General features: G+C 39.8%; 2 protein-coding genes across 5 annotated transcripts; one reads left to right on the top strand and one right to left on the bottom strand.

The window, feature by feature from the left end:
- Positions 1–309: 309 nt before the first annotated feature.
- LOC146480464 (uncharacterized) lies at positions 310–5,750 on the top strand. 2 transcript variants are annotated; one of them, XM_085109632.1, is made up of 3 exons: positions 310–660; positions 1,538–3,168; positions 3,741–5,750. In XM_085109632.1, exons 2-3 carry the CDS (start codon positions 1,688–1,690, stop codon positions 4,333–4,335), a joined length of 2,076 nt encoding a protein of 691 aa, XP_084965758.1. In that variant the 5' UTR covers positions 310–660; positions 1,538–1,687; the 3' UTR covers positions 4,336–5,750. The 2 variants fall into 2 exon arrangements, with proteins under 2 accessions (XP_084965758.1, XP_084965759.1); XM_085109633.1 differs by lacking the exon at positions 310–660 and having other exon boundaries at positions 707–3,168.
- A 136-nt stretch (positions 5,751–5,886) lies between these two features.
- Positions 5,887–26,262, bottom strand: LOC146480463 (pyruvate dehydrogenase phosphatase regulatory subunit, mitochondrial-like). Of its 3 annotated transcripts, XM_085109629.1 has the most exons (19): positions 24,260–26,262; positions 21,781–23,472; positions 20,414–20,548; positions 19,604–19,810; positions 18,890–19,023; positions 17,713–17,794; positions 17,029–17,113; positions 15,721–15,802; positions 15,012–15,133; positions 14,580–14,600; positions 13,521–13,767; positions 13,095–13,219; positions 12,221–12,569; positions 11,342–11,466; positions 10,942–11,093; positions 9,728–9,938; positions 8,801–8,896; positions 8,158–8,340; positions 5,887–7,618 (listed from the first exon to the last, which is right to left on the bottom strand). In XM_085109629.1, the coding sequence occupies exons 3-19, from the start codon at positions 20,488–20,490 to the stop codon at positions 7,322–7,324; spliced, it is 2,595 nt and encodes an 864-aa protein (XP_084965755.1). In that variant the 5' UTR covers positions 20,491–20,548; positions 21,781–23,472; positions 24,260–26,262; the 3' UTR covers positions 5,887–7,321. The 3 variants fall into 3 exon arrangements, with proteins under 3 accessions (XP_084965755.1, XP_084965756.1, XP_084965757.1); XM_085109630.1 differs by lacking the exon at positions 24,260–26,262 and having other exon boundaries at positions 21,718–21,789; XM_085109631.1 differs by lacking the exons at positions 5,887–7,618; positions 24,260–26,262 and adding an exon at positions 7,630–7,981 and having other exon boundaries at positions 21,781–21,873.
- Between the last annotated feature and the right edge of the window lie 1,640 nt (positions 26,263–27,902).

Below are 27,902 nucleotides of genomic sequence, written 5' to 3'. Positions count from 1 at the left end.
GGTACCGACAAAATAAGTTGAAATTATTGCATCGTAGGCCCAAAGCACCGTTCCACGAACCACGTCTGGAAAATTTGTTTTATTAAAAACAACCAAAAAATATCAGGAGTGCTCAATAGCGCCGATATACAAAATATCCGTTTTGGCTTTCGTGACACCCGTCAAAATCATTTGTGACCCTTGGATACCATCGGGTAAAGAGGTTTCGTCTACGTGGTTCAAAGGGCGCAGAGAAAACAAATAGGAGCGTAATTACGGAAATTCCAGCGCAAAACGAGTTTGTTGATTTAACAAACTCGATTTGCACTGCAATTTCCGGCCCAGTGAATTACAATCAATCTTGAGCCCTCTGTGCCCTGTGCGTGGTTTTTCCTTCGCGCGCGGACAGGAACGCGGGAAACGCGCGTGTTTGGCAATCCATGTCTGTCAAATGTTACGCCGGTTTGTGGGTTGTTCCGTGACAGCTGTCAATTTGGAACTTGAGCGCCGGAATAAGGTTCCCTACGTCGTCATCACATCACATCCCATGGCCCATCACATCAATCGAAATCGAAGGTTCGGATTTTCGTTTCAGAGCTAGCCGTCTTTGGAGCTGTTGAAATAGTGTTGTCTGTGTGTACATTCAGCGTTCGGGATCCTACAATTGGATTTATTGGAGAAGTAAGTTTGGATTCCTTTCTCGCTTCTGAAATAGTGTTAGATCTTGCTGATTTCATGATGCAAGAACGACCACAAGACGCCGGATTTAATTGCCGCTGTTTCTCGGTCATGGTATAATGGCTGATACTCTATGGCCGCCAAGCCAATCAAAACACTTGGAATAGCATTATGCAATGATTCAATTTTTAATGATACACCTTTATTTCGTTTCTTTGACCTCTGACAAACATAGCACAACTCGTGCGTGGTTCATTGAGTAGTTTCTGTAAACAAATGCATGAAACGAGTACCAATGGCAAGCCCTTGAAATATTGAACCTCTCTTTACCGAGTGGTTTCTTATAATTAGAGATTAGTTGATAAAGAGTTGAAACTTAAAAGCGGTAAACAAAAAATTGAAGTTTATTTCATTCGAATGCTGATAGTTTGTTGAGCGTTTTGCATCACAATAGCCTTAAGCAGACACGCTCTTCAAATGTCCGTTTTGTAATTGACGACTCCATTAATCACTTCAAAGAAACAACTCACAATACCGCAAAAGGAGCAAATAGACAAAAGCCGCATTAAGATGAATACTTGAAGCACATAAAGCTTTAAGGTTTATTACTTTGTGTATTTATTGTTTGTTCGGTGTTTGGTTGTGTACAGTGCCGTGCGTATCAAGTACGCTTTTGATTACAGGCGTTATACATCATCTATCAGTGCAGTTCTCTTCGTTCGTGCTACGCATTATTTCAAAAGCAGCCTTGCTATTAGAAAACTGCTAACCGAGGAACGCCATTTCATTTTGGATGAGGGCAATATATTTTATTCTTTCCAGTGCATTGTCATGGTGTCCGTGGAGGCATAATTAAAAACTGATGTTACTGTATTTTCAGGCGTCAAAAGAGTGAAGTTATAAACCAACCCAAAAAACAAAGCGTACGATTAAGGCCGGACATTAGTCTTCAGAACCACGGTTCACGTCACTTCTCACCGCCAGCGAGTATAGAATCTTGAAGACAGGAAAGGCAAGGGAATATAAAGACATGGAAGGGCACGAAGGAGACGGTCAGAGCCAGTCGCCAAGACAACTACAGGAGTCTGATGGCTTGGAAGTACATGTTCAGTTGCCAACTGGGGAAACCGCAAGTTTTCAAGCAAAACGTTCGTGGAGTGTGCGTGATTTAAAGATGATTGTGGAGTTGAAGAGTGGGGTACCATCGGATTTGTTTACACTTGTGCACAACCAAGGCGACAACAGTGCTGTTGAACTCAAGGATGAGACAAAGATGGCGGACATAGACACCCGGCTAGACCTTGCATCTATGACTCTAGAACTGAGTATTCCGCCGTGGTGGCAGCGGTTTGTGGACAGGTGCATGAAGAGGGACAACCGCCAGATATTGAAGCGGATCGAGATTAAAATGAACCAGATCTCCAGCGAACAGAGAGCGTTTGTCGCCGCTTTCATAGCGGCGCAAAAAGGCGATGGCCAGTTATTGCAGAGCTTGCTTAACAGCGATTTCAAAATCGACGTCGAACAAACCGTGCAATGCAGCGGCCGCACGCTTTTGCACGCCGCTGTGACCGGCGAGAATTTCTCATGCGCTGCGGCGTTATTCATGAACGACGGTTCTTCTCTTTTGTCGCGAGCTGATCACCAGGGTGTCACACCAATGGAAATGGCAAAAACCAGCAACCATCCCCGTCTGATGGAACTTTTCGACAAGTACGTCGAATTGGAAGCTCGGGGATCTTCGGAAGACGACACTAACGTCGGAAAATCTTCGGAGAATGACGTTAAGGAGCCAGACAATTCCTCTGCTGATGGCACGATCCAGGGGGATGGGAACGGTGCGAGCAACCTAGTGGAGAAATTTAAGAAAAACGATGAAGTTTATCAAAATGGATCGAAAGAAAGTTCAGTTGTTCACGACGACAAAAACAAAGCAAGGATGGATGAAATGATGGGAGAAGAGATCGGGCAAACAAGAGAAACTAAAGTTGATTTGACAAAGAGACCTTCCACGGCGCACGCTTCATCTCATAGGAAGCTGAAAAGAGATTTAAATCCTGACCTTAAGTTACATATACCACTCAGAGGAACCAGGTCACTCAACATTCATGACAGGCCTACTTCTGCTAAAGCCAAGCTTATATGTGCGGAAGAAATACGACCGCTTAGCGGCAAAATTGTTTCAGGAGTCAAGCAAACGGAGGAAAAACTTCCCAGAGTGAACACACAGCCATCATCGCCGATGAATTCCCCACGCATGGGCCGAAAACTTGTTCCCTCACTGCTCAACACGGAGAGGCCCGGAAGTCCAAATCTACGACCCAGATCCCCGACATGTCCTTGCCCGAGGTCCTCATCGGCTCCTCGTGCCCGGTCTCCCTTAGCGACCCTGCCGGGTTCACCGAGTGGCTCCCCGGCCTTCAGAAGAAAGGTCTTCCGTGTTCCTAGCTCACCTGAACAGCAGAAGACGAGAGCGAATACCTATCACGGAAGAGAAAATGGAGCCACCAGGTATGTAACAACAAATAAATTAAAAAAAAAAAAGGGAACATTACAAAGCAACACACGACTGGGCACCCCTTTCACTTGTCGTTGTATTTTTTATTTGTATCTTTAAATTTCAACTCACAAAGAGAGGACCTCCCTGAAAACACTGAACGATGAATGTGAATCTCTTATCATCATCATCATCATCATCATCATTATTATTATTCTGGGAATCTGTTTCCGCAGTAATTCCTTCTCGATTCCAACAGGTTTTCCTGTCCGGAGTTTGTGATTGACACCGGGGAGATTGATGAAGTAGAATAGCCGTGTATTTTGAGATTCGCTTATTGGTTTCCAACCTTCCCCATAATTTACTACTACAGTCCCTGTTACTGTTCATATATCGTCAACGCTTAGAGCAAAACTGAAATAAGTGCCGTTCTCCCTTGAGCCCTCAAATTACAAATGACAGTGACAAATTATCTTTCGGATGATGATGATGATGATGATGATGACGGTGACGATGATGACGACGTCGGCGACGACGACAACAACAACAGTGGAACGCTACTAATGACATATTAAATGATTTTCAGGACCCGAAAAATGAGCAGTGAGATGAGAGAGTTTCTCATGGCTCACTACGAACCGCGCGAAAACAAGCCTTGGAACGTATGGAAGACAGTCGTGAAAAACCAGACAAACCAGTTTGACCAGTCCGACGACGACGACGATTCGTCATCCGAAGATGAAAACGAAAAATTGGCGCGCTTTCTGCAGACGTCACGACGTCGGAAGACATTCCAGATGTGGTTGACCGACAAAGAAGCAGCAATAGCGAGAAAGCAAACGCTATTGGCGGAGAAAGCGAAACAGGAAGCAACAGTGAAGAGGAAAGAGGAAAGCTGGCGCCAATTAATAGGTAAAACACACGGAGAGTGGCTTGGGGATAAACACGAATTTAGAGCTGGGGAAGCGTTCAGGGGAAAACCCGGCGAGCACAGCGAGGAGAGAAAAGCTGCAGCTTTGAAAAAATACCAGGAGTGGCTGCGAAGCAAGGACGAGGAGGCCTTGGCCCGAGAGAATCGACTGCGAGAAGAGGCGGCTGAGAAATTTTTTGAAACAAAACAAAAAAGAGACGAGAAAATGGAACGGGCGTGGTTCAAGAAGAAACTGTTCAATACGCCTTAGACTTTTCTTTGTGGTGTAATTCGTGATGCAGGTGAACTACTCATACTACAGATAATATACAAGGATAACATCGGACACAATTTCAGAACGGTCAATTGGGAAAAGGTGAAATCGCGCCACCCGAACGTAATGCTGATTCGTGTACATATGAAAGGACAGATAAGAAATTCATTTAGACTGAAAAGGATAGAACAACCTTGTACGACATAATAAACTGCACCACAGGAAAGTACTGCACGATAGCTTTCATTTTGAAAATTGCAACCATTGATTCAAGTTACAACCAGCTTGTACAGCATACTAAACAAACACAGGCGACTGCTGGGTTGACTTCTGAGTGAAAAAGTTGAGGCTGTCCCCCCCACGTTTAGCAATCATTTGTAACAATACCAACGCTTTACTCAATAAAAGAGTATAAACCCTCTTAGCAGAGAAAATCGTTAAATTTCGCAACCTGTGTTACAGGATGACCCTCAAAACTGTGTTCACTCGTGAACTGATTTGCAGTTTTCTTTAGATGGCTATACAATCAGGCTCTTATCCTCGTCTCCAGGCCTCACTCGACGCAGTTATGAAGCGAGCCGAGCTTCACTTGGAGGCTTGGGGCCGAGCTTGCTTTATCGCATTCGATTTCCGCTGGTGACGACTTGGGAGCGCGACTGGGAAGCTGGTTCAGCGTCGCTGACAGCTTTAATCGGTTTCTAATAGGCCATTTCCAAATTGCTGTGAACCTCACTATAAAAGCGAGGCTAAGTGCAAAACTTTTCATATGAAAATTAGTTTTGTTTGCACTTAGCCTCGCTTTCATAATGAGGTTCAAAGTAAGTCGGAAATGGTCTATTAAGTGTGCTAATTGATTAGACACTTTTCTGGCCCAACTGTAAACTACCCGAGAGACAAGATTTTAAGCGTTCTCTGGTTAAAAGTTAAAAAAGAATTAACGAGCTGTCGATTGCCAGTCCGCAATCTTGGACAACGTAAAGCATAAAACAAACGCGTAAGCTGAGCTATTTACTCTCAAAACTTGCCTCTTAAGAACACGCGCGCTTATGTTCCCATCCAGAAGATTCTCTTACAACAGAGTTTCGAAACATATACGAAAATATATATTTCTTATTCCCTGAAAATTTCATCTGTACTTATACATAAATGTTGCATCAGTAATAATTATTACTTGTGGTTGATAAAAACGATAACGCTAGCCCGGTTTTTCCTGAAATTAATCGACGGGTCCTTGCCAAAACCATCCAAACCTTAGAAATTCTACAGTTATTATTTTCTTTTCGTTTGTGAAAATTCACTTCTACAGATACTAGAAATTAAAATTAAACACGCTCTAAAGCTTTCGCTCTCATCAGAAGGGTATTGTCAGCGGCTAATATGCCACTTAAATCTACCCCCACCCCCCCCCCCCCCCTTCAGAATGTGTTTAACTTTAATTTCAAGCTAGTCCCTACGGAAGTGAATTGTCACAAAGGAATAACAAGAGGAGAATCAACTTTATTTCTCATTTTTTCTGTGTTACTTTCTCAGTTAAAAAGCACGACTACAAAGATTTACAGTAACCATTTATTCACTGGCATGTTGTGAGAATAATTGACATAAATTGTTTCAAAAGGCTATAAATAAGTAAAAACCCAACCCCCAAAAAACTAAGAATTCCCGAAATTTAAAAACCTTTCTACCTAAATTTTCACGCATTTATACCAGCCTCTCTTGAGGATCATTAGCGTCTTGATAAATGTTCCAGCTGTTGCTGCAGTCATAATAATTTTTTGGTTAAAGTATATTTTTTCAAATCTCCTTTATGAGTAGAGTCCTGCGCAGGCGTTATTAGAGTCGTCACGCAACGCTCCTCACTAGGGGAGAAGCCTTGCGTGACCCCAATTACGGCTGCGAAGGAGACTACCTTACAAGGTGCTACTACTATCGACCCTTCAAGCCCTAATATCGACAGGGATATTCTCTTCACCGTTCTCGATATATTTTTATGCTATAAGTTAAGAGAATTTGTTAGAATATCAAAGCATTTACATGTAGCCTTCAGTGATCAGTCCCTTTATTCTCATAACCTATATGTTTGACAAAGCAGCGAAATGCAAGGAGGAATTGGTCACTATTGGAGCTTAAAGGGTCGGTTAGCACACGTCTACAAATACACAGAACATTCAATAGCTAATGGGCAGTCCCTGGATATAAACACTTTACTTTTCCTATGAAACAAAAGTAATAAGTGAAGTGGTCACAACTACTATACTCGAACAGGATCCAGCCCAATTCCTCAAACTCAAAAGATGGTGTCTTTATTGCATAGCCACCCCTCTATCCTGCAGTAAAAACTGACAATGAGATTCAAACCTAAAATTTTGTCGATAATGTTCATGAGATAGGTGTATCTTCGGTAACCCCCCTACACCATCCAAGGTGGGTCCTCCGAACAACCTTGTTGTGACAAGTTCCCTAATTCCCTAGAACAAAGGAAAAATATAGATCGTGGGTCAGCTTAAATCATGCTGTGAGCAATAGCGTGCTCCGATTGGTTTGCTGCTGCAAGGATATCAGTTCATGTCACACTGGTTTATCAAGTGTACGTTTGTCAAATTAACACAGTAGATAGTCGAATAACTGCATATTTTGACGAAAATATCTCTTTCCTTGGTTAGCAATTTAACTTTTTGGGTCATCCAGGGCTTGTCTATACAATAACCCAGTAGTTAAACTCAGGCAGAATGTGCCCTTATAAACGCCTTGATCTCGTGTTGTAATTGTGGTTTTGTCGCATCAGGTCGATAGTATAAAAACATCACAAACTGGAAAATACATGTTCTTTGTAAAAAGATACGTTAAAGTGAATGTATTGTTGTGCAAGTTAACTTAGGTCGTGGGAGCACAAAAATATTACACAAACCCAGACAAATGAAGTGACGCCTTGCCACTCAATGCATTTACGCGGAGGGAACGTTTGGTTTTAGGCTTATTGTTAATCCTAAGACAACGAAACAGGAAACAAGCTACCAGCAATTTCAATCTCATGTCTTCCATCTTGATCAACAGAGTCCTTGGTCTCCCCCTGTAAGTATCCCAGGCAGACTGGCCGGCCTGCCTTGAAGCTGTAACAAGCACTTGTCGTCGATCCTACTAACGAACCATTTCTAAGAATCGGCTCCCCTCCCCACGGGAAGTTGTCGTCGTCGTGTTCTTGAAGGGTGATGCAGGCAAGGCGTTTCTTTTCATGTTGGTCTTGCGCATCAAGGCAAGCTTGTTTCCCGATAAAATCGCAAGTCTAAGAAAGAGAAAAGGAACTATCTTTGAGCTAAGCATAAACGTCGTGGAAATCAGTGTGCCAAACGAACAAAAACTGTGCAAGGAAACGAGTAAAAAGCTTAACAGCAAGAACTCTGTTACCTTTCAGTACTGAAGACAACAATCAGGTGCTCCTATCTTGCCCTATCTTGATCACGTACATTAGAGCATTTGTGCGCATTTTCTAGTCACATCTAACAGGCGTTACTCCTTCATGCGTTCTTCCTACATTTTGTATTCAAGTGGGAAACCACACTGCAAACGACGCTTCTTCGTGTGGTAACACTCCGGTAGTAGACTAGTAGTTAAGTGTACAACTACCTCCCTACTCCTCTACCTCTGTCTAATGGTGCGAAAGGAAAAAAGTGATGAATGGACAAATTAATGGCCTTTTAAAGTGGCTATTCTTGATAGCCACGAGAAAATAGGCTTTATCGAAGCAAAATTAATCTATCAACTGTGATAGATACAGAGTTTGCACTCTATCTATTAATTAGAGTACCAATGTTTGAACCATACCTTATGTAGTTGTACCCAGTCCATTAAGCCCGCCTCCTTCGGGGTGACAAAGGATGTCAGCTCACTCCCCATCTGAGGAATCACTCTCTCTATACGTAAACAATCAACTGCTGATCGACCTACGTTCCTAACACTGAGATCTCTCCCGGCCTCCATTAGATCACGGTACAAACAAACTGCAAACTGCAAAAATAAAAAGAGGGCATTAACCCTTTAAGCTCTAACAGTGATCAGCATCAAATTTCTCCTTGTAATATCAATACTTATTCAACCCCTGAGGTTAGGAGAATAAAAGGTAGGATCACCCAAGGTGAATTTTCTTGATATTTCAATAACTTCTCCCCAGTACTTTCATAAGAAAAGTATGGGGACAAGATAGGAGAATTTGTTCTTTGATATTAGGGGTTCAGGGGTTAATGATAAGTGATTCATCTTTTTGTAAGTGTCCACACATAGGCCATATAAGTGACGGCCGCCTTTCATATTCCGGGGGTTTTGCTTTTTGGAAAAAGTTGTGAGTTATTACTTTTCGTGTTAAAATACCCACGAGGGTGTAAATTGGAGATAGCATCTATCCAAAACAAACAACCAAACAAACAAAATCAAACACATTTCTCAATCAAATTTAGGGCCTACACCTCACCTCAGAGGGGACTAAAAGTTTCCAGTCGTTTTCATGGTCGCCAAAGCAACTGGTTCTGAATGCCCTCACACCCGAAGCATAGCCCAAGTCGATTTGCTGTAGATAAAGTTTAAAAACAGGTTTACTCGTCAACTGTCTATTCTATGGCAAACAAATTAAATACTGATTTTACTATCGCTGATTAGCCAGCTTATAAGAGCTAACCTTATAAACAATTGGCCTTAACTCATGAGAAACGTAAACCCCAGCAAAATGTTCTAACATTGTGGTACAACACATCCAACATTTGTTGTTTAAACAAAAAGTTCCGCTATAAAAGGGCAAGCCCTTCCCTTCCTTTCACACCTTTGTTGGTGTGAAATACAAAGTTACGTTCAGTCGAAGCAATTTGTTTACTCAAGCGTCCTCAGAAAAGATACGCCTCAAAATTTCATAATATACCACAGTAATATAAGACCTCGGTTTCTAATTCGGTTAACAGGGTTTGTTCGAAAACTAAGCCAAGCTTATTTGTAGGGGCCGTAGAAAAAGACGCATGTTGTTTTTCAGTTGTTTACGTTTGATGTTGATTGACAACTGAAGGTGAGAAAGCCCAGGCCAGGCACCCTTCATACCGGAATTTCCTGTTTAACAATGTTGGAAGCGAGGCTACACGTCATCTGATAACAGGACAACTTTGACCAAAATGTTTGATTGAACACAAAACATTCACACAACAAAAAATGTTCTCCAAACATCATCTAATATGGAGTGCTAAACTCTTTAACATTAATTATTGAGCCAACAAAATGTAACAACATTAGAAACATTTGAAGACGCCATATCTTTTAACCTCCAAACCACGTGTAATTTCCATACGTTTTGAAGTCGGGCACAAACAGTTAAGCATTATGCAGTATAACTTACACCAGCATGAATAACATTTACCTTTGCCGAGTTTGCTGGGAATTGATTAACGTCCATGGAGGTCTGGGTCAGACTTTGAAGCAACTGACGTGAATTAGGGCCTAAGATTCCTAGAATAACGTTTGCTGATTGGATATTCCGGAGCGTGATGGCAGAGTCTGCTGGGATGTTCCTTGAGATCAATGACTGAGCAAAAGTGACGCGTTCTGAATCATGCAGCAAAATTAGGAATCTATTAAAGGAGAAAAAAGAAGGAAAAGCTGGATCAGCTTTCCACAGCATCCGCTTTGTATAAAATGAAACCAGCCAAGTTACAAGAAATAGACTACTGCCAGGCAAAGCAAACATCAAAGCAAAAACCGAAATAAACGAATCAGGGGCCACATTCAGGAAGCCTTCCTAAGATGTCTCCTTCTCAAACTCATTTATGATTCATCAAGCCAAAACAAAGCAAATCACTACCGTGAAGGAGGTTTAGAAATGTGATCTTAATTATCATAAAATTTTGTGAACTTTTGCTTCGAATTTCTCCAAGAATTATCAATAGTTTGGGAAGCTATATCAAACACTCGAAAGAGGGTTTCCTCTTATTTCGAAACACCTCGAAATTGGTTAAAAAAAACTCGGCTGCGCCTCGTCTTTTTAACCTACTTCTCGGTGTTTGGAAATCGGAGGAAACACTCTTCCTCGTGTTTGATATATTACTTAGTATTGTTTCTTAACAATAGCCTATTGTTAGTCTAACAATAGGCTATTGTTATGAAATTATACTAAGGATGCATCTTAACTTAGGAAGGCATGGTGAATCTGGTCCCTGAACTCTTGGTAAAAACATGCAAACGGTGCCAAGCGCGGGAAAAGTCGCGTAATTCAGGTAACATCTGACTTAACCTTTGCATCTGATTGGTTGAAAAAGCAGTATGTATGCTCTGATTGGTTGGATCACAATTATTTTGAAATGACCAAGTGAAGAACTCAATGAACGCAGAAACAAAGAAACCAAAGACTATAATTTTTCCTATCCAAAGTAAAAATTTCGAAAAAACATTTCGTTTCTATGACTTAGCTTGGAATCTGCCTTAGATACTCCCTTTAGATAATCAACTGTTCAGAAGGAAGCGAAGCTAGAGAAAGGTTCTTCATCTCCCGTTGCGTATCTGCTTTACAAGCTATGGATACCGAAAGGAACGATATGATGCTGTCTTAACTCTTGTACACTATATGGATAATCCCACCTGTTGTATGTACTTCTTAACACAGTACACTTGAGTTCTATTCCTCCCCGTTTATTAAGCACCAGTGTGTGTACAGCGTGGTCCACGGGCATAGAGACATCACTGGAACACAAGTACTGAAGAAAACCCTCACACTCACCATCTTTGGGAGACTGCAAAGAGAGAAAACATGTTGACCTTATAGAGTTCTAAAAGAAAGAATTAAGTTGAAGAGACTTGCAAGTATGCTGTTTCTCTCTCTAATTGGAAAAGAATGGTTCATTCTTTAACGTGGATGTGGAGGCGCGATCGTAAAGTTCACTGGAGCCAAGTGAACTGCCCGTAATAAGGAGAGGTACGTATCAGTGTGAAGGTTTTCGTACGCAGAGCTTCACCTGTAGTGGGCTGATGTTTGCCTTACCTCAATTTCAAACAGACCAAGAGAGGTCAAGTCCACTACACCCACCCCCTCAGTGCAAGCTTTATATTCCAGTTCCATACTGTTAAGCCAGCTCGGTTTGCCAAATCCATTCCCAGGAGGGTGGTCTAATAAAACAAAACGAACACCTGAGAAATATTGCTTTTACTCAATAATGTTTATGACCAAAAACTGCTGACTATTTGTATGTGTAACAACAACACAGACCAATTATGGGACACAAAGGGGGTCATCTAATGGCCGATTTACACATAAAACGTTTGCCTACATCCGCTGCATACAACTTACTCGCAACAGCCTTCAGCGCGAATTGTTTCGTTTTCGGGGCACTGCGACATAATAAAGGAAAATCAGGGAACCAAAAAACAAACAATGAGCAGAATAACTTTGGAAAAATGGATCGGCACGACACATTTGATACGCGAGAATCAACAAAAAACTTTATAAATGTTCCTTATCCATGACCGAGCTTAAAAACGTCCTTCCCTCCCTCCTTCCCTTCCATTCTTTTCTTCTTTCCTTTAGCACTTTCTATCTCACCACACAGGACGCTTTCGTGAATGCTGATGTCACATTTGGACTTAGTAAATAACCTAGTCTCCCAATGGTTCAGTGGTTAGAGCATGCGCGCAACCTGTGTTTGAAAGTAACGGGTTCAACTGCCGTAAGGTGATCAGATTTTTGCTTTGTCTCATGTGACATGTTGAATGCTAACTGTTCGTTATTTCTTTCTTGTTCTATGAAAAAATCACATAATATATCGCTTGAGAATCGGTAGTGAACATCTAGACTTATTCAAGTTGACTGGTGAACAGTAGCAGACTCGAAGAGCTGTCAATTCACGTGTCCCAAACTTCTTACCTTCTCCAGGAAGCGAAAACCACTTGGCAACCTCCCATCCCATCTTATCGCCCCATGACGCACCAGCGGCATCCAGATCTGAGTACAGCGGTGACCATCTGATACCACGCGCGCGCATCCTCTCTGAATACGGGAATCGCAGAAGGTAATGCCAGCTTAGTGTCTCCTTGACGCACTCTTGCAAGAAGCGCTTGTTGTTGTGATGAGGGGCAAAGCGGCGTATGTCCACAGATGAGAGGTCCATTGTGGGCTCTCCAGCTGTGATCCACTCTGCAAGGGCCATTCCAGCTCCTCCTGCGTTGGCGATACCACCAGAATTAAAGCCAGCGGCCACGTAGAAATTGTGCACCTTTAAAGAAAGTAGTACTGCGATGTTTAGGCAGCCGTACATATAAGAATCTCTTACAAAGAAGATATCTGAACATGAATATATGAAACATATATTTGAACTGCGGGTGAAAGATTAAATAGAAGAAAGACCCTGGCACTTATTTACACAACTTAAGCAGTTGTCAGAAGAAAGCCCGATTTTTTTTTTTCTTTTTTTTGCTACTGCGCATTACATGGCGCACATCTTGGGATAGTCCGAGAACTCTGATTTCTTAAGGACGGCGCCTACTAATTCAAAGACATTTTGCGCGGATTAAAGGCTATGCAGGAAAAGAAGATCTTGACAAGGGCTATTGAATCCATGGGTTAACACGTGATGATGATGACGATGGTAGCGATGATGATGATGATGATGATGATGATGATGATGATGATGATGATGATGATGATGATGATGATGATGATGATGATACAGGAGACTATCAAGTATCATGTTAACATAACAAGAAATTAAAAGTCAATCAATAGAACGATGTTATCGTACCTCTGGCACTTCCCCCAGTAAATAGCGTGAGTCAGGAGTAAAGCTCTCTGGGCCATTGATCATTTGTCGAATCTCAGCATTCTCCATCATTGGCAGACGATGAAGTATTTTGCTCATCAATTCATCTGTAACAAGGAAAATGCCCAATGATTACATTTAATTGTTGCAGACCTTGCTTTAGAAGGTTAAAGAAATTTTTTATTACATGCGCACCATTGATACCTGGACTCATTACCTGAAGCTATCGACTGCCATGTTTATAAGCTGAGAGTTCAAGTAAGTAAGCCTAGTCACTAGCTTGCATATGCAAGAACCGAGAGGCATACCGTATACGCTGAATTACACATGATGAGTAGAGAAAGCATAAATACTCTAGAACATTTTCCCGAATTATGTAAAATCACTTCTTTAAAAATAAATTCTCACCAAACTGTTCCCAGTTTTCGGGGAGTAGCTGGTATTCAAATCCTTCAGGAATTCCTTCTTGAAAGATAGGAATGGCCTCCAGTTCAAATCCGCCACTCATGAGCCCACCACTCCACTCACGAAAAAATATCTGCCCGTCATGATCCCGGACCACAGGCAGCATGGAAGGCACTCCGTTTATGGGTTTGGTTACTATGTAGAAATGCTCCGTTGAATGCAGAGGGAAGGACACTTTTGGGTTACACTTCTAGAGATTGAAATTCAGTGAGAGTTTAGGCGAAGGTGTTTACTATTTGCAGCTAAAATTTTGGGAATTTTGATTGAAATCAAACGGATTAAGCCTATAAACTTTCCAAAAATTGAAAATTTTGGAATATCTCAAAGGTACTCCTTTCTTCCTTGTTGAACACTACGGAATGCTGTTTCCAGTCTGAAGACCAAAAGGGCAAATATTGAAAAGTGTGCGTTTTTTTGTAATTGTAAAAGTTTGACTGTAAAAGTTGGATAACAATTTCACTGTGCAAGTAGTCAAGTGTGTCAACTGTGCAAGTGGTTTCCAGTCAATCACCACTAACAGAAGTAAACCTCATAGCGAACGGCGACCGGTGAGCAAATAAGTGAGCAAAGAGCAGGAAAACGTACGCACGCTCAGTAATGATTGCCTTGGTTCTCCTTCTGATAGGCTGAAAATGATCATGATACTTTTGATTTGTTTGAACATGCTATACGTGATCGATAAAGGACGGAGAACTACGAAGAACACTTTCCAGAGTTTCTGTGGAGTTGTTGTGATATGAAGGGGAACTGTTTGGTTGGCCATCCATTGACTTGCCACTTGTCAAGACGCGACCGGCCGTCAGTGTAGGGAGATTTCAAAACGCCCATTTGAAGTATTTTAGTGGACCATTTTTTAGTGAGAACTTGCCATTTTTGTAAAGACAGATAAAAAAAAAATAGAAATTTTCTGCTTTTTGTCGACGACTTCTTTATCGTTTGCAACAAGATGAAAACATTTTCCAAGCAACCGTTAAACAAAAAACTATTAAAATAATGACCTACCTGCCCGATCTCCCACGCCCACTGTAGCATGAAAAACAAAACAAGAGAGAATATATGTAAGTTTGGATTTACCTAGTAAACTCACATTATTACTTAACGAAAAACAACAACCACTAAGACAAAGGGGGAAACGTTGAAAACAAAACACATTTGTAAGATGAGTGTTGAATTTAGCAACACTGACATACAGCGAGACAAGGACTGATTATTATTAAACTGACTTTTAGACAAACTTAAACAAAACCACAGCCTAAACTATAGGCCAACTAAGGTTTGTTTCTCAGGCATATAACACAGACCAAAATTGTCCTATGTAAGTACAATTGAAGGGCTGGGAGCATAACCGATCTAAACGCATTTCAGAGAGGCCCACATCTGCAGCTGCACTTGAGGTTATATGGGGAACTGATATTTATGGCCCTCAGTGTTTACCTGACCACCACAATTGACCAATATCTCACACTTGATATTTCCACGGTTAGTTTCCACAGCAGTAATGGATTTTCCATCGGTGATAATGGATTCTATAGAAACCTTTTCAAAAATTTGGACACCTGAAAAGAGAAATGACAATAATTATTATTGCAGCCACTTCGTCTGTGATGGGCCATTGTTTTTTGTCATTATAATTTTATAACAGCACAATTCTCAAAACCTGCATCAACTTTATTTCAAAATAGAACATATTAATTTCCCAGTTATATATGCAACCAATTTAGTAATGACCTCTAAAATTTTAATCCATGTCTTGTTTCAGGTCACTTACAGCAAACCATTTTTGTTCTCATTATATGACTAAAATGCTTCTTCAAATCGAAGAGTATTATTTTTTGTTTTTATCTAACGACTAAATTTCCCCAAGACAATACAGCAACAGGGATAATAATTATCCCTGTTACTGTATTGGTATTCTAGTTACCAGTACTTGTTCAAGACACACCCTATTTCTCACAAAGAGGCACAATTTAAACCCTATTATTTAGCCTGAAAACCATTAACCTTTGATGTGACACATACCTATCTTGTAATTATTAGGGGACTCCACTCTGATTCCCTTAATGAGCTTCCATCATCTTTTCAAAGGGTAATAATAAATCATTTAAGACAATGTAGGACAATTTGAGTTCCAAACATTACTTACCATTTAGGGATGCTCCTTTGGCCAAGGATTGACAAACATCACTGGATGTTGCCACGCCCTCACTCGGGATCCAGAGGCCACCCTGAGAATAAAACAAAACTTGACTGAACAAATGCTAAAAAGAATGGCAGAAAGCCTTTAGCTAGAAGATGAAAGTTGGATGTTTTAAATAAAGTTCTCCAAAAATTGGGTATCCAAAGGACACCTGAATGTCCTTCTGGCTAAAGCCTTGTATGCCAGTTTTGTTAAATTGCGGTTGTAATCTCTTTTTAAGCTTGTGTGTAAGCCGTATATAGTGGCACATTAATATTTATTTAATAAGAACAAAGACCTATACAGATCCCTTGTTTGCAAATTTGATATAATTGTTATTATATAACAACTACAGTAACTCAAGCTGATCTGTACAAGCTCACTGTTTTTTTTTTCTTTTAATGTGAACTGAAGCAATTAATTTGTTTCCTTTTGTGCGTAAATTCTTGTTGTGACACTGTATATTGAAATAAAGTGTTGATTAAATAAAAAATAAAATAAAATTGTGGTTTGATACCAATGTTGTAACTTTGCGTGACTTTAATAGATTCTAGTTTTCTAGAACACTAGGTGCAAAGAGGCAAAGATTGTTGCAGTAAAATCAGTGCAAAGATTGTTACATTAAACCAGTTGCATTTGTTGGCAGTTTGTTACATAATTACTGTGAATACAGTCCTCAACACTGCATGGGTACTCAGAAACATATTACAACCACTATATCAGAGTTATTTGGTACCTACGTACGGTAATTTTAGGGTGAAACTTGGATAAATATGACAGGTAATTGTAACTACTTTATACAATTGTCTCAGTAGGGGTAAAAATAAGTTCAAAGCATGCCTACAAAATGAAATTCTGGGATTGGCTCTTTCATGTAGAAGTTCCCCACCCTACCAGGGTGAAAGGTGGACTGAACAGACAAGAAAATAATGTAACTTGTAATGTCATCAATGTATGTATCTAATTAAGACAGCAATTTACTGTCATCATGAACCAGAAGATGTTTTTGCTAAGTTAAAGAAAGAAATTTTCCATGGTCAACAGATTTATGTTGACATAACACCTTTCAATGAGGGAAAATAATCAAACAAAATCTCCTACAAATAGTGGAACCCTCACAACAAACTATCAAAACAGGGTGCATGGCCACAGGGTGGTCAGTTCCACAGTTAGATCTTGGTAACTTTACTGAGAGGAAATATATATATATTCCAACATTTTTTACAAGACCATTTCTTAAAACTTGTATGTAAGGAAGCTCATGGCTGCACTTACCACTAAGTCATCCGTTTTCATGTCAATTGAGCAAACCTTACGAATTTCACTTACAGATAATATTTCTGTATCAATGTCCAAAGCTCTGAAAAAATAATAAAACAAAAACTAACTACTGGTAATTAAGGCTATTCCATGACAATTAACAGTCTTGATTATGAAATGGCAACTGCTAATTAAGGGGCTAAGTTTGAACATTGGCAACTTAGGAATTGAACAAAATTATTTTATCAGTCATGTAAAGAGTTCAACTTTCTCATGACTTATGCAAAGGGGGGAATTGTTTCTCTAAGGGCACTTAGTTTCCATTTGTCAGAGTTGGCCGGCCAGACCAGTCAGTTCATAAACAGAATGTACTAATAATATTATTTTAAGGATAAGTTTTATCCTAGTCCTTCAAATTTCTTTAAAATAGCATGTACCAGTTTAATAGTGATAATTTTGTTGCACCATCCCTTTAAATATGACGCATTTGATTTACAGACTGGCTGGTCTTGTCGGCCAATTCTAGCAAATGGAAAAGTGCTCTTATATTTTATAAGTACCTTTATTTGAGGTGGTGAACTAGAACAGAGTCCTGAAATGACCAGGTCTAAAGAAAGTGATTATATGCAGCTATTTAATTGCCATCTCTTTATCCATTTTGGTCTAATCACTTAACCACCCATGCCTTCAAAAACCTACCTGCCTGTGGCAGCTCTTCTTTTTAACAAATCTAAACGGTCTTTGGTTTGTGCAACAAGCAGCCCACCACAGCGTTTAAATCCTACGACACAATGAATTTCAATGAAAATCGTTAAATTAGTGAAAAGATATCAGTTATAAGGAAGAATTTCAAATAGCCACCTCACTGATCAGCTTACAGAAATATGTGTACATGGGTGTGTGTGGCAGGAAGAGTGAGACGTCCTTTGTGGCCAAGGTAGGGGTATAAACGTACATTTAAAAATTAATTCTGTGCTAAGTTTTAGTCTTAACGAGCAGTCCCTCTCTCCTTTTAGGGAGATATTCTTCTAAGAGGTATGAAAAGTGACATGCAGGTAGGGAGGCAGAGTAACTTCTGACACCCCCAGAGCATTTGAATAACGTGTTATTCTCAAAATGCAAAATTCTGATTGGCTCTTTCTCAGAAATCTATCAACAGAAATACAATATATCAAGCTCATTACATATTTAACTTAAAGACGTCTACAGCGCAGACAGGAATACAACATGTTTTGAATGACCATGCACCTACATATAACATCTTCTATCAGTGGGTCATAGGTTGGATGCTGGCATCAGTGTGTAGGTTTGTTAGGGGTGCTTTCCAATTACCCAAAATTCTCATTCAGAAATTCAGGAAACTTTCCTTGTAAAATGGAAAAGCTTTTTTCCATTCATTCCAAACTTGCAACCTCGTAGGTTGCCACATTTAGCCATTTTGTACATTAGAAATATTAGACCTAAACATGTAAATGTAATTTTGTTTTTCTTATTCAGTATTGTGTAATGAAATTTATTTGCTGTAATTGTAAAGCGTGAAAGGACATCGCTGGAAATCGCGCTATATAAATAAAGTATTATTAAATTATTATTATTATTATTATTATTATTATTATTATTATTATTATTATTATTATTATAGGTAGATAAAAAAATTAATTAATGATAGTGCAAAAGACAACAAAGCAGAAATGGAAATTTTGTGCAAAATATCAACTTTATTCTGACCGGTTGGAATGGAAAGAGTGGAGTACCTCCAAAGGTCATCATCAGTTTGTTGTGGGAAATTTTTATTTCATGCATTCGTTCCATTTGCATGTCAACTGGTTAAACCAATCATTTTGGCAAAATGGAAAGTTGAGCCCTCGTTTTGTACCTGTGCCCACTCCAGTTTCCTCTTCTAGAGTGCTGTATAATTCCACAGAATAGTTTGACAGCTTGGTTTCAGCTGCAGAAGAACGTAACTTTCCCAGCAAACCAGCAGCATGCCAAGTAGTTCCACAGGTCAGACTGAAAGGACAGGTTAGAAAAGTACTTGTTATTCCCCTTTATGCTTGAGTCAAATGAAAATACATGCAGGTGTTTAAGTTGGGTGAAAGTTTTCCATAAAAATATTGTAAGAACTGACGTACACACAAACCTTTTTTGACTTTCAAAAGACTTGCATTGACTCTTATATTTATGAGTCGGTGACAGATTCACTTAGTGAGCACTGTTCCATTAATACCATGCTACTGCCACGTTAAGCTGGGTGTACTGTAATTGATGGCTGCATAGTATCACTGTGGCGCAACTTAATATATAGTTTCAGACATGCAAAAGGAATTTGCTGCTTCAAAATATGGTTTTAAGAACAAAGCCACAAGTAAACAGAATAAAATGTATTTTAAGATTTAAGTTCAGAATGATAGTGAGCACAACATTATAAACCAAGTTATTACACTAAGATTACAAAGTTTAGCTTCTACACCATTACCTACACAAATCTAAACCATGCTGCCCTCGATCCCATGCTCCCCGCTTCCCATACAAGTATGAGTGTCTCCAAGAGCCACTGACAACACCTTTCAGTAATTTTATGTATCCTTACCTTCCTTGTTCAAGGAGCAACACATCCTTCCATCCAAGTTTAGCGAGGTGGTAAGCTACTGAACACCCAACAATCCCACCACCACAAACCACTACTTGGGCCTCCTGAGGTAGCGTAGAGTCCGAATTCAGGTGTCTCACATGGTGGTTATTGAAACCGCAATGCTCCTTTAAATAAAGACTGGAAGGAAGCAATAGCTTTCTTGATCTGGATCAAAAAGAAAGACAGAGGTCATTAAAACATTGCCAACATTGATTTTCATCATATAATTTTTTCAACAGAAACCAGAGCATAACTGACTTAAGGTGCATTTTATCTTGTTTTTTGTTGTGTTGACCCATCTTTGCCTGATTTTTTGCATGCCGTCTTCAATTCCTTTAGGAAACATTGCCTCACACTTTTTGTACTTTGTTTGCAGTAAAAGCTGTGATCACAGACAAGTTTTCCTGAAGAAAGTGAATGTCACATGCAAAATATCCAGCAAATCTAACACAAAATGGACAAACAACAAGCTAAAATTAACTACAAGACAGTTACACTCCATTAAGCCCCAATCAATCAACAACTGACACTGATGCCGTTCTGTGAAGTGTTTGAGCTACATCAATCTTAGGCCCCAGCTTGATTTTAAGCCTCATTGCCATCTCTTAATTGGTTGTCAGTTAGATGTTGAATGGTAGGGAATAACAATCACTAATTTCCCACGCACTGCCTAAATTTGTATGATGAAGCTAAGTAAAATGCATATTGTTCCAGAAAATATCCTATCACCCTTGCTTCCCACGGAAGGTTTTTTTGGTTAATTCTCACCTTGTGAAGATAAATGGTTTGTGCAGAACCTTCCTACACAAGCTGTGGCTGTGTGACTTCAGGGATCCAAGCCACATGTTTTGATCCTGCAAAATCAACTTCTAAACTCTCAATGCCATGGGTTTCATTTCCATTCTGCAATGTCAGAGAGTTGAGACTTGTCAGATGTAATTGAAGATTGGGGTTGTAAGGGATGCTATTTGACTGTGCAATAGTTAATTTTCATTTTAATATTTTATACATTTTAATATTTATGTCATTGTGAAATAGTTAATTTTAATATTTACAGTGTATTTTTAACTAGATATAATATGTAATTAGGGTATATTTAGTAACCGGAATTTTCATTAATTTGAATTATGATGTCGTTTTAACTTATCTTATATGGAGTCACCAGTTAGTGTGTAAATCCTAGGATGATTGGCACTGTAATAAATGTTCTATGTATCTATGTGATTCCCAACAGAACAATAAATAGCTGAGAGTGTAACTGTCTTATGTCAAACTTTCAGTTGTTTTTCATTTTTTATCCAGATCAATCTCCTTTTTGCATGTACATCCTTGAAAAAGATAGCCCAGCATCTGACCATCATTTTGGTGAAAATTCCACAGGTACAAGGGCAGTGTTCCCTGCATATCCACTTGTAGTTAGTTATACTTCATTTCTTATTTTAAGGACCAAATCTAATGTGTTAAACCCTTTCAGCCCCAATAGTGATCAGCATTTAATTTCTTCTTACAGTGACCCTGCTTGATCAAACATACAGGTGATGAGAATAAACAAACTCATCACCAAAGGTGTGTTTTGGCTGGAATTCTTGCAAGACAAGAGTTACAGAGATCATATTAAGTTCCAAATTTAAATTGATGCTAAATATTTGAATGAAATGAGTGTACCACAACAATAGCATACTGGTTCAACCTGCAGGCCTTATGAAAGAGTGGTTATGGTCCCAAGTGGGGATATTGAAGGGACACTGTCCAGAGGGGTGCTCTGGACTCTATGGAGCCCAAAGGTTTCAGTGGTTTTCTCATCTTGAAAGGATGGCGAGATGCCAACTCTACTTCCTTGGAGCTCTGGCGTAGAAAACCTCGGGTAATTTTTGAACGCAGATAAGAGTTTATTAATGGGCTTTCGAACAACCGGGCCCTGAGATCTTCAACATCTCAATGAATCTCAAAGAGGGAAAATAATAATTATCCCGTGATCGATCTACTAGCGCAAATTACAGCTAAATTATGGGAGGAACATTTCACGCAAAATAGTGACATGTCCTTTTACAAGTTACAAAAGTGGGATGTACCGGGGTATCACCTTTTATATGGGGGAAGAAAGAGAAAACAAGAGTCAAAATATTACAGCTCACCTTCCAAACCCTCCGACCTCAAGCCGACCTCCAAAGAAGTACGTCATGTTATCGGAAACGGAACGGACAACAACAACCTCTGGAACGCCCTGGTGCGTAATGAAAGTAGACCAAAGTAGATACCAAAATTCGTAGCGGAAACGTACAATGTATTTTTCTTCATTTCTCTTTACTATTGCTCAGTTGTATTGACCGCAAGGGTAGCAATAGCATTAATTTTAGGGCGTCATCTGAATATTACACTTATATCACGGCAAATTGCAGCTCCAAAAAATACAAATTGACAGAAGTGTCACGCAACAAACCCAAGTGCACTGTCACTGCGCTTAAGCGCTGAGCGCAAGCCCATGAAATAAAAAACATTAGCTTCCAGAAATAGCTCTTGAAAACACCATTAAATTATCTAGGGGACAGAAAACTTGTTTCTAGTGGTATTTAGATAAAATGTTCTTGTTGCGTATTCCTATTTATGAATAGGGAAACCGCCGTTTTCTGGAAAATTCGGATCGGAGATAAGGGATCGAGGATCGGATCTTGACAGTAAAAATGAATTATTTTACCCATTAAAACTAAATTCTGAGCCATTTTAATTTGAATCATTCAAACTTCACAATTTTTAAGTTCCCTTATCGCTATTTCCATTTTTTGACTATTTTTAACATTTTAACTTTTATTATAGATGTTTTTTTTTTGTATTAATGGCTTCATATAAATCAAAGGTTTTTGATTTTGATTTAATTTGTATTTTTGCTTTTTTGAGGGCCACAAGTTTATCAGTAATTTTAGTAGCCTGTGAACAAGTTCTCTAAGAGTCAGCAGCAGTTGACCTAATACAGAGCTTGCTCGCAGGCTATAATTTTAGTCGCTATTAAGTCTTACCCTTGTAAAATAAAGTCTAACCTTACCTATAGCTATTGTAAGTACTGGTACCTCTTAAAGTCTACTTATATTGCTTGTATTTCATTAAATGAAGAAACTATACAAATAAGAAAAGCTACAAAATTGTAATTTTGTTGACATGCATAAATATATAAATAGCTGAAATACTAACGGTTTATAAATAACACAAAAAAAAATAACCAAGAATATTAAAAGAAAGAAATTTCGATGACAACAACATTTAAAAAACATAACTTCCTTTGTGCTAAAAACTGGTAGATTGCAATAATGCAGGATTGTGATCGGGGGGGGGGGGAGTGGTACTCTCATATGAGTGGGGTGGGGATGCTCTTTATCTCGCTTTGGGGTGTAAATTTCGGATTTTGGTCTCACTTAGGGTGTTCTGGGCAAAACGCCATTATATTTAGCCGTGAAGGTCTCGTTTAGGGTTGCACGCAAAGACATATAAAAATATATATTTGTCTTTAAAATGGTCTCTTTTGGTGGCCAAAAAAAGCTTGGGCCCACGCCCAGAATGGTCCCCTTTAGGGGTTTACTGATAATACAAAATTTCCAGTGAGCATCCCTGCCCCTTTCATACGAGACCCTCCCCCTTCCCCATCCCAGATTGTGATCACATGATCTTTTTCATCTAAAATATTACGTTATCCTGACTTCAAACTCACGCAATAATAAGAAATGACAAGAGTCAGGTAATTCACAATAGTCAGATACAAATCGCTTATGTGTGGAGAAAAATGCACCAGTGACATCAGAGAGTCGTCACGTCTAGGTCTTTTGGGTCCCAGAGACCTAGAAACGTAGAGACCCAAAGACCCCCAGGGCCCCCACTCACATATTTTAATGACGGTGGGGGGGGGGGGGGGGGGGGTCTGAAGGATTTTTTTGGGTCTGACATTTTGGCCAAAAGGGATTTTTCTGGGTCTATGAAAGACACCGGGATTTTTTTGGGTTGCGAAAACAACACAGGAATTTTTTCTGGTATTGTATTTTTCATCAGCTCAAATCAACAATAACATAAGTGCAATTTACTGCTTGTGTGGTATTATGGGATATTTCTGAGATTGTAATCTATTTGAAAAGTAATTACCGGCACTCCACGTGCATCTAATCCAGAGAGAAATATTCAATAGGTCACGTAATTCAAGGCCTTTCAAGCCAGTCATCAAGACCACAATGAAAACACAGTGATGGTAAAATAATGATGACAGGCCAAACACGGCACCTATTGGTCGAGATAAGAAGAATATGACCTTCAAAGCAATTTGCTCTTACGAGTACATATTTCACAAAGATCTTCCTTTTCTGTACGAAAGTAGGAAAGGGTCTTTGTAGATCTCTCTTAGCAGAGGCTGATTTTCTATCAAGTGCCATTTTTTTGGGTATGCTACAAAAAGTAGGGATTTTTTTGGGTAGACAAATTCTGAAGTTGGGATTTTTGGGGGTATAAAATATGAACCTCTGTCGGACCCCCCCCCTACCCCACCCCTCATTAAAATATGTGAGTGGGGCCCCTGGGGGTCTTTGGGACTTTGGGTCTCTACGTTTCTAGGTCTCTGGGACCCAAAGACCTAGACACAAACGGTATCAATTCATAGGAGCTAAGATATGCTCGTCCATCAAGGCGTGTGTATGAACAAGTAAACAAAAAACTTCTGTAACAACTTATATGCGAATACAATAACTGTTAATAACTATTACCACCTCACTAATATGTAAAAATGCTAATTTTAGCAAGAAGAGAAGCCAGTCGCGTGTGTTTGGATAAACCAACGAAATAAAAAATTATAATCATTTTTAAGACAAGTTATCTCTGTGTATTTGCTTCCATCACCTTCTCACATCTCTTGCAGATCGGTCGTTGAAGAAAAACAGGAGATTTATGCCATTTCCCAGGTGGTATAACTCTGTTAATTTCCTCGACTGCCGACTGCACTGGAAAGTTGCTTTGATTTACTGTTCCAAGAGTCATGTGAAAGTCTTGCAGTTGCGTGTGTGGAATGTGTTTCTTTAAACCTGTTGCGACTTCAAGATCTCGCTCGTTCTTCAGTACCCAGCGAGTCAACTCCTGTTGTGATTTCTTGTTAGCCATGAGCACAAGTGAAACTGCATCACCATAACGGTGGATTGCACATTCCATCTTATCAAACCACGCCTCATGAGGTGTCCAAGAATAACTTTTCAAAAACTTCCCGATTTTCACGGCTTCTTCTTCCGTGTAGCAGCAGTAGTAGTCGAACGCGACATGAAGATCTCGGCCTCCCTCCGTGTCTAATCTTTGCGGTTGGCCGAACTGTTTCAAAATCGACGCAGCGATTTTCATGTTCTCAATAAGTTCACTCGGCCAAGAATGAAATTTGTTGTAAAATACAGCAGCATAAGACCGCGTGGCTTCCTCTTCCTTTCTTGAAATACACCGTGGGCTACATCCCGGACCACCTTCAGACGGAAACGCTGGACTGTACACCACACATTTTTCGGATTTGAGGGATTCCTTGAAAAGGGACCATTTAAAGAGCCAAATTGCCTCGACAAAAATAACCAAAAGTAAAAAAAGAAAGAAATTTGATTGCCTTAGACGTCCACAAAACATATCCTTCCTCTTGTTCAATACTGGTGCAATATCACTCTGCCACGAAAAAGGAACATTTTATCATGTGACTTGACGCCTCCATACGAGAAAGTCACGCAAAAGAAAAATACGTAGAGGAAATAAAATGAGCCCTCTCACAGCCCTTGAAAAACCGGTTGTTGAACAAAAACAGGAGATTTGTGCCATTTTCCACGTGGTAAAACTCTGTTTATTTCCTCAACTGCCGACTGCACTGGAAAACTGCTTTGATTTACTGTTGCAAGTGTCATGTGAAAGCCTTGCAGCTGAGTGTGTGGAATGTGCTTCTGTACACCTGTTTTGACTTCGAGATCTCGCTCGTTCTTCAGTACCCAGCGAGTCAACTCCTGTTGTGATTTCTTGTCAGCCATGAGGACAAGCGAAACTGCATCACCATAACCGTGGATTGCACATTCTATTTTATCAAACCATACCTCATGAGATGTCCAAGAATAACTTTTCAAAAACTTTCCGATTTTCACTGCCTCTTCTTCCGTGTAACAGCAATAGTAGTCGAATGAGATGTGAAGGTGTCTTCCTCTGTCTGTGTCCAAAGTTTTCGGATGGCCGTACCTTTTCAAAATTGATGCAGCAACTTTCATGTTGTCGATAAGTTCTTCCGGCCAGTCATGGTCGTCTGTGTAAAACGCTGCTACATAAGTCGCGGTTTCCTTTCCCTCCTTTTCAATACACCGTATTTTACAACCTGCTCGACCCAAGTTTGGAAAAGCAGGACTGTACAACAAACATTTTTCGGATTTTCGGGATATCCTGAACACAACAGGCCATTTAAATAACACAAATAAAACGAAGAAAATAATCAAGAGCGATAAAAGAAACAACTTCTGTTGACCGATTCGTGCAAACAACTGAAACAACATGGCTGACCTGTCAAATATCACAATATCAAGGTAGAAATCAATTCATCGCGTGACAATACGTTCGTGATCAAAGGCACGCAAGAGTAACTGTTACAACAGGTCATTTTACAGTTGTGTGCTTATTGACCTGGCCTTGATTGGAAGCGAGGCTGGGGGTGACCTTCTTTGATACAAACCACACTGCTTTCCATATGTAAATGAAACTAGTTAGCAAAAAAACAGCATGATCTACATATGAAAAGCAGTGAGGTTTGTATCAAAACAAGGTCACCCCCAGCCTTGCTTACAATCCAAGGCCAGGTCACTTAGCACACAACTGTAAAATGGCCTATTGAGTATCTAAAATACAGTCGAACCTCCCGTAAGCGACCACCCATAATGGCAAGGATATGTGGTCGCTTACCAGAGGTCAGACCACAAGGGGGGGGGGGGGGGGGGGCGAAGGGAGGTCTAAATTTCGGGTAATTTACATATGGTAATTGTGGACACCTAACACTTTTGCCAGTGCTTATCAAAACCCAAAGTAAAAACTTTTCTTTAGACTGCCTGATTTTATCATTTAGGAGCAAACAGTAAACGGCATTTTCTCAATGTTACATTTCAAGCGTAACACATCAACAACTTTGGCGTTTGTTTGTTTGTTACATAATCCAGTTGACGTTCTTAACCGCCACAATTTTTCAGTTGAATAATACAAGGTGAGAGAGTCATCACCGGTCGTGCATGTACATGCATGCTATTTACAAGATAAGAGAATTTCTTTCCTTTAAAGGATTCAACCTGGTTATGGTGCATGTATATGTTTTCATTTCTTTCAATGTCGGGGGACACTTCCGGTAGCTCCGGCTGTGAGATTTTAATACGGCATCCGCTGTAATGATGTGGGCCAATTTTTGTTACAGTCAATTTCCGCCCTTGAGAGAGACAGCAGATTGTGTGTCAAGTGGTCGCCAACGGGAGGTTAAAAACAATTGAAAATCTCTAAAAGTGGTCGCTAACGGGAGGTGGTCGCCTATGAGAGGTTCCATCTATAGTGATTTGACTTGAAAACTTTTGGTATTTTAGAAAAGTGGTCGCTAATGAGAGGTGGTCGCTTACGAGAGATGGTCGCAAAGGGAGGTTCGCCTGTATAAAAAATGGCACAACAACCAAAAACAGATGAAAACAGAGCAACTTAAGGGCCCACGAAGTAAGTGTAAAAAAAAAAACAAACAAACCGGACAAAAAAAAAAAAAACGAAAAAAACAGAGCACAGTTTGTATAAAGTTTCAAAGTTGTAAATTTGTCAGTCACAGATAAATAAAATTGATGATACTAATCATAGAACATCTCTAAGAAAATAAACCGAACATGCTCATATGTAGGAATGGCTATTGTGATCTTAATATTGCCGGGAAATCAACAGGGAACAATAATTCCCTCTTAGTCGATCGTGTAAATTATGGAACAAATATTACAAGTAAGGCCCGGTTCAGACGCCGAATTTTTCGTGAGCCGAACCTAATACCTCGAATTAAGTACATGAAAAGTTCGGCGTCTGACTCAGTTAAGAATGGCTGTTCCAATTTGGAACGGCTCAGCCGTTCTTCCCGCCTAGCTCAGCCGGGAATTTCGGCTTTGGAACAGCTTTGATTCAGACGTCGAACTTTTCATGAGCCGAACCTAATGCATAAATTATTGTAACATATTTCAAATAAAAAAAATTAAAAAATAAAAAACAAACGCTAACA

This window comes from Pavona decussata, unplaced genomic scaffold (genome assembly GCF_977016875.1).
Source record: "Pavona decussata unplaced genomic scaffold, jaPavDecu1.1 SCAFFOLD_53, whole genome shotgun sequence".
NCBI lineage: Eukaryota > Metazoa > Cnidaria > Anthozoa > Scleractinia > Agariciidae > Pavona > Pavona decussata.
This window is presented reverse-complemented; position numbering and strand designations above follow the sequence as displayed.